The sequence below is a fragment of the Clupea harengus genome, chromosome 14, assembly GCF_900700415.2.
Source record: "Clupea harengus chromosome 14, Ch_v2.0.2, whole genome shotgun sequence".
Taxonomy (NCBI): Eukaryota; Metazoa; Chordata; class Actinopteri; order Clupeiformes; family Clupeidae; genus Clupea; species Clupea harengus.
The window spans coordinates 2464635-2474634 of NC_045165.1; the positions used below are offsets into that span (position 1 = coordinate 2464635).

A 10000-nucleotide genomic window follows, 5' to 3' on the forward strand; every position below is an offset into this window, starting at 1 on the left:
CGGCGTCCGAGCGGAGCTTCACTGCTGTGGGCCTGCAGCCCTACCGCCTCTACGACTTCACCGTCACCCTCTGCAACGCACTGGGCTGTGTGAGCAGCGACCACGCCAGAGGACGCACACTACCTGCTGGTAACACAATCTAACACAATCAAACAGTATTATAACACAATCTAACACAATCAAACACAATCAAACACAATCTAACACAATCAAACTGTATTATAACACAATCTAAGTATTATAACACAATCTAACACAATCTAACACAATCAAACACAATCAAACACAATCTGACACAATCAAACACAATCTAACACAATCAAACACAATCTAACACAATCAAACTGTATTATAACACTGTATATAACACTTCAACCCACAGTCATTAGATCAGATCAAACATAATCAAACTGTATTATAGTATTAATACATCAAAGTGCCGTTATTTAACGAAATCAAATCAGCAGAAACTGTATTGTAAAAATGTTTATAACACGTCAAGCCATAGTCATTTCAGCATATCAATTCAAATGAAGCTGTTTTATAAGATTGTTTATAAAAGCCCTTACCATGGGTTATTACTCGAAATCAAAGCAAGTCAAATCATAACTAATCAAATCATATTATTTATAACACTTCAAGCCATAGCAATTACACCAGATCAAATCAAATCAAGCTTCATTTCTACAATTTACAAATAACCTGACTACTGCCAAAGTAAGCGCAGGCTAGAAATCAAACGATAACAGAAAAACAGAGACAAACACAGAAAAAATAACTCTTTACTCTTTTGACTGTAGCTTTTTGCTTTGGTGATGGTTGCTTTGGTGATGGTTGCTTTGGTGATGGTTTGGGCGAAATGAATGCACTGATCCTTCACCTGTGTGTCAGACTGTTCTGAGCGTTCAGGTAGGCCTTCAGCCAGTTAGCACGTTAGCACATGTGGGCACATGTGTATTGGCCTTTAGCCTGTTAGCACGTTAGCACATGTGGGCACATGTGTATTGGCCTTTAGCCTGTTAGCCAGTTAGCACATGTGGGCACACGTGTATTGGCACTCAGTGTTCAGTAATTGGCCCTTATGAATAGGAAGGTGCCAGTGAGTTAACGGCTTCCCCTTACTTTCTTCTTTTATGTGTCCTCATGATTCACCCTCAAATCTCATTTACATCAGAGTATCTGTCAAACGTCCGTCTTCCAACACTGCCTCGTGTCCAGGCTGGGTTTTGCCTTATTTATTTTGGTTAATTATTTAGCTAATTAGTTAGTTCATTATTATAAATGTCTGAACTTTTCTGTTCACTTTGGTTGAATTATGTCAGTGTTTTACTCTTCGGATGAAGAGTGGAGCACAGTACAAATAAAAAGGCAAGGTCCAGTACTGGAATGGATAGCAGTCTGCAGGTGTATACGAGATAGAGAGAGAGAGAGAGAGAAAAAGACACAGAGAGAGGACAGGAATTTGTTGAGCAGAAATAGACTAAGGTCTAATTAGGTGTTTAAATCACGACGTAGTATGTTTTGTCCTAGACAGGGGTGCTGAATGGCTGTTAATTTTCATTTTAATATTAATGAAGGGACTATAATGGGATGTGTCCGTCACAGACCTCCATCACTTTGTTTAAAGCCAAGCCCTAAGTTGTTGAGGGACGTGTGAGTGACAAACAGCCTTTAATTGCACCGCTTGACTTAGAGCTACACTTTAACTTCAGCAAAACTGTGAGGAGAAAGAAAAAAATGGAGTTAAATTCGAGTGAATGTTAAGTGCTGCCCTTCCGATCCCTTTCAGTGTTCTAAAAATAACGGTAATCTCACAGGGATACACTAGTATGGGCGACGTATTCATTTAATGTCAAGTTCACTGAGTGTGTTTTGTTTCACATTAGTACGGCACTTCACACCGTGAGCGTGATCTCAGAGCACCTACACACACACACAGAAGGTGGAAGAAATGAAACGATAGTGTGGTGAAAGCAAACAAAGACACAAATGAGAAGAGAACAGGAGTGTAGTCGTAGTACAATCACTAAGAGTCCATATTGGTTTTTAAAACGCAATGGTGAATGAGTGTGAATATGTTCAGACCTAATGCAGGGGCATCGTTTGGAAAAGAAAGACAGCAAGGGTTTGTTTTTGTTCTGACACTCAGAGAGCACTTCCCGTCCTAACTGGCACTTCGACTAGTGCGTAACTTGCAATTACAGCTAGTTACATTTCTGCACTTCTTTTTCTTTTTTATTTCATTTTGTTATATTTCTTATGTAAAGTAGTATTTATTGTTACACCAGGTTCTATTGCTCGTAGCTTGAATATTCTCTCCCCTTGTACGTCGGCTTTGGACAAAAGCGTCTGCTAAATGACTAAATGTAAATGGACACTGTAGTATGTTAGTCACCATTTTACATCCTTAACACTAGCCTGTCCAGAGGGCCCAACCCGCCGCAGCTTTAAGATGTCAGGTGAAGCTATACTAGTGTTCTCTGCGAGTGTACGTGCATTTATTCTATAGCTGTTGTTGTAATGCATGTGTTGTCCGGGAGTATTTTTTTTTTCTCTGGTCTGTGTTGGGGCTGGCGTTCATCCTGAGAGATTGGTCTGTGTGCGGCCACAGCAGGCAGGCTGTCGGGCGGAGTGACATATCTCACTCCTTATCTCCCTGCCCGTGTCCAGCAAGTGGCCCTGCATTAGAGGGACGTGGGTGGGGGGGGGGGGGGCTACAGCTGTACACTCTCACCGTCTCAACGTCTGACACCTCATCTCTCCCTCACATCTTCATTCTTTCATTTATTTATCTTTTACATTTGTCTTTTTCCCCCCTGCCGTCACCCTTATTCCCATTGCTCTGAGACATTTCCCCCCCCCCGCGCCCCCCCCCACCCCCGCGCCCCCCCCGCCCCCGTCTCCGCTGCACAATTGCTCCACGGCTCCAGCTCCCTCTCTCAGCCAGCACCTCTGCACGCGCACACTACTTCATTTGTGGCGTAACCAGGGGAAATTCATTGTGCGGCAGTAAAAACAATTTACTGTTAATTACAAGGAGAAAAATGTGCCGTAGCGTAGCCCTGCGATTGCCATGAATCACGGAGCACTCCCGGAGATTTATAACGAATATGTAAGTAGGATGAATTAGCAAGGTTTAATAACAGAGACACAAATCACACAGACTTCAAGGGACTTTAATTGATACAGTGGAGAGTGATGGGCATGAATCACTCATGGCTCTGCAGTAGAGGAACATATGGTCACCTCAATATGCTGCATCTTAAAGTGCTGGGGACCCTACAGTATAGCAGTGTGTGTGTGTGTGTGTGTGTGCTGTCATTGCCTGCTCCATATGGCAGTGGATGTACCGCTCTCGGTCTGATCATTTTTGGAGGGTTTCATAGATTTATTTTGTGTCAGTGTGTATGTCTGTGTGTGAGTGTATGTGTGTGTGTGAGTGTGTGTGTGTGTATATGTGTGTGTATGTGTGTTTCAAATATATTTAGAAACCATAAAATAGTTGATTAGTCCTTTGATCTATAAATGGACATCATGTTATTTATTTTGTTTTGTTTCGGGTTGTAACGGTTTCGTCACCTGGAACATTGTTTTTAGAAAAAAAGGTTTAGACTTTTAATGATCAGATTTTTTCTCATATTGCCTTCGCCACTTCAATGAGCGCGCCGTTGTTGTTTGCTCCCCCCCCCCCCCCCCCCCCCCACTCCACGCAAAGCACAATGCTAATTTATGCCGGGGCCTCGCCGCCACGCCGCAATTGTTAAAATAACAGATGGTTTGGATTCCTCTTCCTTTCTTTTGACACTTAGAGACACTCTTTATCTGGGCACGTGCGGATTATGCTTTTATTACAGCCTATTTGGAGAGAACCTCCATGTTACCCCGGCATGCAAACAAGATGGCAAACAAACAAATCCAACCTGTTTGCCTGAGCGTTCGCCTGCTACATCCCCCCATTACCACGCGCTGCCCCTGCACCTCTGCCAGGATTTAATGTTGATGATCGCAATTCATGCCATCCTTCCTGTGCTTTTTATTGCAGCCTGTATACACAATGCACATTACTATTATATCGGCGCGCCATTAGGCAGCATTACCATCTGTTCAGACAGCGAAGTTGGCATCTGTTGCCACCACTTTGAAAATCATATCATATTCTTCTAAATACCCCCCCTCAGCCTCCAGAATGAACTGTGTGTAGGCCGGCCCCGGGTTCGGAATAACAAGGCAGCAGCGTAATAATTATGGCGGGTGTGTGTGTAACTTCCTTTGGAGTCCCACAGGAGGATTCAGGCAAATGCGAAGTGTGTGTGTGTGATGGGGGGTGTGTGGTGTGTGGTGACGTCGGACCTGGGTCTTTATTTGTGTGTAAACCTGGCCTCCGTGTGCACATGTGGACGAGTGAATGTCTGTAAACGCTTTATTAGCTAAGAGAATGACACGCACGCCTCCAGAGACCGGGAGAAGGACACTCAATTGGTTTTTGTTTCGTTTTTTTTTCTTCTTTTCTCTCTTTATTGTTTACCTTAGCAGAAGAAATACAATTCATGAGAAACACTGACAAACACAGATGGAGACGCAAACAGATGTAATGAAGAGGAGAATGGAGATGGCGTCACGTAAATCCTTTGTTGAATTAGAGCGAGCAAGAGTAAATGTTTAAGCTGTCGTGTGTGTTATTCTTTAAGTGTACATATTTTTCTTAGCCTAGTTTTCCTTCCTTTCCGAAAGCCCGTCCTCTTTGGCTTGTTAGCAGCGCTGATGATGATCTCCCAGGCCTGATTGTGTAACGCTGCAGCATTTGAAAAAGAGAGACACACAAGTTATTGATCCTTTGCGGAAACACGAACAGCTAATCAAGCGTTGATGTAATGTTTTATGTATATTACATCCATAAAGACAAGCAGTACAAGTGTATTCCGCCTGTACACATCTCATTGACGTGAACTGTGCCATGCATATTTCTTTCTGAAGGAGGGGGGAGACAATTATGCGTAAATCAATACTTTTCCTGTTCCAGAAATAAGTATTATAGTGCATTTTAAAAGGCTGCGACCTGCCGGCTCATAAAAAATGTCACGCGCCGTGGAAACAGTAAACACTTAGAGTCTCGTCCCTAGACAGCAGCTACAGCTGGACCAGACCTGCGGCGTGCCAAAGTCAGCTGTCATATGAGCTGTAATAACCAGTTTATGTAGTGTATTCATTAGTATGACGAAGGCCATATAAACCTCTTTGTCTTCGCTGTGGACCAGGTTTGCAGACGGGCCTGTGCATTAGCACAGAGGGGGGAGAAAGGAAAAAAAAAAAAACATTAAAAGCTTTGATGAAATTAGATTAAAGACAAAAGTAGATTAGCTGGGTTGTGAAGTACCGCCAATATTTGCATTGTCTATGCAGAAAGAGGCCGTAACAAAATCATGTATCGAAGGAAAAACAGAATATAGCTTCAGAAATTCAGTGTTTTAACATGCTAGCACATTGTTAGTTATCTTACTGTGTGTTCATGCATGACGATAAACTCATTAGTGCTTCAAACCTCTTGCCAACAGTGTCTATAGTGAAGTCCCTCCACTGCAGACTGGAAGCACTATCTATTTCACTATCCTAATGGCATATATAGGCATATTGTCAGTCAGACGTCGTCTTTGCCGGCTTTATGTTTTAAGGCGAAAACGATAAATGTCTGCCGCAACTTCACACAAATCCCATTAAATCAGCTGGGGGAATTTTAAATGATATCAGAGTTTCAATTATATAGACTCAAGTGATATTGATTGCGTGTAATTTATGTCACACATGGCGAGGTGGGCCTGAGAAGACAACACGTCCATTGGCCGTTTAGCGCTTTTATTAGTTCACTTCCTGAGGACGGTGTACCAGGGAGAGTGGACCAAATGCACATAGGATGTGTCAGCGCGGGTAATTTACTCTCCTCTGGCATATATGAGGCCCCCATTTAGGCCATTACTGCACCGCACCGGGGTCTGTGGGATGACTATAAACTTACTTTTCTTCTCACTCGCTTTCTCCTCCATCTCTCTCTCTCTCTCTTCTCTCCCTCTCTCTCTCTCTCTCTCTCCCTCTCTTTCTCTCTCTCTCTCTCTCTCTCTCTCCCTCTCTCTCTCTCTCTCTCTCCCTCTCTTTCTCTCTCTCTCTCTCTCTCTCTCTCTCTCTCTCGCTCTATCCCTTCCTGCCCATCTTCTCCATTCTATCCATTTTCTATCCATCTCCTCTTTTTTTTTCCTCTCCCTGTTTTATTCCTCATAGCTCCGGCAGGTTTGAGTCGCCCTAAATTAACGGCGCTGAATATGACAGCGATGGCGGCGTCGTGGGCTCCCCCCCGAGAGCTGAACGGACCCCCGCCCCTCTACCAGCTGGAGAGGACCGACGTGTCTCTCTCCGACCCCTTTGACCCCGTCGTCAGAGGCATCCGCTTCCCAGGGCACGGCTACTTCCGGTTTCCCAACTCCACGCTCCCCGTTAACACAGACTTCACAGGTATGAACCCCCCTCGACCTTCAACCTCCCGCCAACGTCCTGAGTACGGCTAGAGATGTAAATACACAGGAGTGTAGTTGATTTGTTAAGCTATGAAAAGAAAAGAAAGAGTATAGTTACGTAGCGAAAGGTAACATATTACATTGCACATTGTAAACACACCACAGTACAATTAGTGTGTAAAGTCAGTATGATTCTGAAATTGGCTACTACATTTATTTGATATGACAACCAAAGTCCTTCAGTAGTACAGAGAATAAACACATGATAGAAATATTATGAGGTCATGCAGGATACATTTGTGCAAATTATTATTATTATTATTATTATTAGCAGAGGTTGCTATTAGCAGAGGTTATTATTAGCAGAGGTTATTGTTAGCATGGCATTATTATTAGCAGAGGTTATTGTAAGCATGGCATTATTGTAAAACATACCATATCTTAGAGGGCATTTAGCTTTTGTAGTGTGATCCACAAAAGGCCTCTTGTGGGACTGTATCATCTGCGGTCCAAAGAGGGGCTCCCATGTTGTGTTTTAGCATTGGAGTGGTCCTAAATGTTTCTGCATGCATTAGCACTGCTGTGCTCCTGCGTGTCTGTAAATGTGTTTCTACTGGAAACGTCCTGTGTGGGTGTGGAGGCTGAGGTCCAAAGAGGTGCTCAAACGGAAGTGGTGCTGCTGCTGCTGAAGTGGGCCTTGGTGTCTGTGAATATGTTTGCATTCAAAACATCCTGATTATGTTTATGCATGTGCGGAGATTGAAGAGGTGCTGTGCATTTTGTGCGTGTGCGTGTGCTCATACCGAAGTTCTTTGCACATGGCCTATGTGTGTCTGTGGGCGTGTGTGTGTGTGTGTGTGTGTGTGTGCGTGCGTGTGTGTGTGTGTGTGTGCGTGTGTGTGTGTGTGTGTGTGTGTGTGTGTGTGTGTGTCTCAGCTATGTGATGTTAATGTGTCAGTGGTCTATGTGTCTGTGGTGTCTGTGGTCTATGTGTCTGTGGTGTCTGTGGTCAATGTGGCCTATGTGTCTGTGTATGTGGCCTATGTGTCTGTGGCCTATGTGGCCTTGGCCAATGGGGAAGAGCTCCAGATCTGTTTGCTCCTCCTCTTCAAGTCTACTTGCGTTGAGACGTATCTTCCCCCTCCTCGATGCGTATCGCAGCTGGGCCAAAATGAATGACTTCCCAGATTAGACAAAGGGCAATTATATTATAGTTTTTGTTTACAAACATAATTGGAGAATTGGACTCCAAATGAATACAGGTTCTGGTTGGTTCCGCTGATGCAAAGGACCCCTCTGCCTGCCATTCGTTTCAATTATGTACATTTTAATTGGGTTTAGTGTTTATTAGGAGGTCCTTCTTTGGAGCGTCCCATTGGTCAGTTCCAAATACTCTGTTTGGAGTCTTGAATATGAGATTATCTTCACCAAATCACAGACGTGTCAGCCCTCGATTGGAGTCAGTTGTGTGCCTCAAACGCAAACACTGGACGATTAGAGTCAAGGAAGGCTGTTTATGATCGGGATTGTTTTGATCTTTTTATACTTCATGCTGTTTACAACTGTGTGTGTCACTCTGTGCAGGTTGCTGTCACGAGATTCCAAATGAGCTAGTTCTCAAACTCACAGTTTAAAAGTGTCCAAAAGACGTAGGCAGTGTGTGTGTTTAAAAGTGTCCAAAAGACGCACGCAGTGTGTGTGTTTAAAAGTGTCCAAAAGACGCAGGCAGTGTGTGTGGTTAAAAGTGTCCAAAAGACGCACGCAGTGTGTGTGTTTAAAAGTGTTTAAAAGACGCACTCGGTGTGTGTTTAAAAGTGTCCAAAAGACGCACGCAGTGTGTGTGTTTAAAAGTGTTTAAAAGACGCACTCGGTGTGTGTGTTTAAAAGTGTTCCAAAAGACGCAGGCAGTGTGTGTGTGTGTTGGGAGGGATTCCCAGGAGCATTTGTACAGCTTGGTGTATTAATGTTAGAAATGTCACAGACCAGTGTCTGCCTGCGTGTGACTTATGTATCATTTATTTGTCAAATAAGCCCTTTTAGCCCCCTCATTATTGCATCTGTCACCCGGCCGCTGAATGAAGATGAAAACGTACAATTTCAGGTCTTCTGGAGTGTAACACGTGGCCCCAGAATATCAAAGGGATCCGACTTTATTTGTAGTAAAAAAGAGGCAATTAGCGGCTCGTCCCTTAGAAGTCGGGGGACATTAAATTGCCTTTTTAAGGAGCGTGCATATAAATAGGTAACCCTTTTTGACCTTGCAATTGGAGGAAATGAATGGCCATCCCCCCCCCCCCTAACTCTATTAACATTTAGTACTGCAATTTCCACTTTTTTCCTTAAATAATGACAAACGGATAAATCTTTATAAATCAAGCCCCAACTTGAGTTGAGCTCGCGCCCTAATTGATCAATGGTTGCAGTCAACGCAGCGCGCGTCCTTGGGCACGCTGTGGGTTATAAATGGCCACCAGCTAATGAAGGCTCACAGGAGAACAGCAGCCCACCGACCGCAGGCACCGGTCCAGTCCAGTCCAGTCCAGTCCAGTCCAGTCCAGTCCAGTGCGGTCCAGTCCAGTCCAGTCCAGTCCAGTCCGGTCCAGTCCAGTCTGGTCCAGTCCAGTCCAGTCCAGTCCAGTCCAGTCCAGCCCGGTCCAGTCCAGTCCAGCCCAGTCCAGTCCAGTCCAGTCTGGTCCAGTCCGGTCCAGTCCAGTCCAGTCCAGTCCGGTCCGGTCCAGCCCAGTCCAGTCCAGTCCAGTCCAGTCCAGTCCAGTCCAGTCCAGTCCAGTCGCCACATCACACTGGTCTTGTGTAGGCGACTAACATTGGGCAGATACAGTACATATATAAATGCAAGAAAAAAAGTCTCCGGGTGGCATGGGGAGTCTGTGGGAGTGTGAGTGTGTGTGTGTGTGTGTGTGTGTGTGTGTGTGTGTGTGTGTGTGTGTGTGTGTGTGTGTGTGTGTTGAGGGAGTCTGTGTGAGTACACCTTATTGATGTAAGTCTGTATGGTAGTTTGTGCTGTGTCTCTATTGGTGTGTGTGTGTGTGTGTGTGTGTGTGTGTGTGTGTGTGTGCATGTGTGTGTGTGCGTGCATGCGTGTGTGTGCGTATCTGTGTGTGTGTGTGTGTGCATGTGTGTGAGTGTTTGCCTGGTGTGTGTGTGTGTGTGCATGTGTGTCAGTGTTTGCCTGTGTGTGGTCCTGCCCAGGCCGGTGTTTGTCAGGACAAAGGGTTGAGCTTAAGTTTCCTAGAGAAAGAGTCTCTTGTACTGAAGCGAAGAGGTGTAAACAAAGGCTTTGAGTAGAACAGCGACACTAAACATCAGTGCTACTGTAGGAAAACCCTCTGGAGTGTGTGTGTGTGTGTGTGTGTGTGTGTGTGTGTGTGTGTGTGTATCAGTGCCACTGTAGGAAAACCCTCTGGAGGTACACCATGTTCGGGGCTGAAAGGGCTTGTTCTTTTCTTCACTTTAAGCCAGGGTTTACATGCAGTGTA

At 44.6% G+C, this 10000-nt stretch overlaps 1 protein-coding gene across 1 annotated transcript in view; it reads left to right on the top strand.

The window, feature by feature from the left end:
- ush2a (Usher syndrome 2A (autosomal recessive, mild)) overlaps window positions 1–10000 on the top strand; it is a 108178-nt gene that overhangs the window by 65510 nt on the left and 32668 nt on the right. Inside the window, exons 20-21 of the mRNA XM_042709800.1 lie at window positions 1–129; window positions 6271–6501. The exon at window positions 1–129 is cut by the window's left edge and continues 16 nt beyond it. Of these exons, the coding sequence (XP_042565734.1) occupies window positions 1–129; window positions 6271–6501 (360 nt within the window). The remainder of the gene's footprint in view (window positions 130–6270; window positions 6502–10000) is intronic.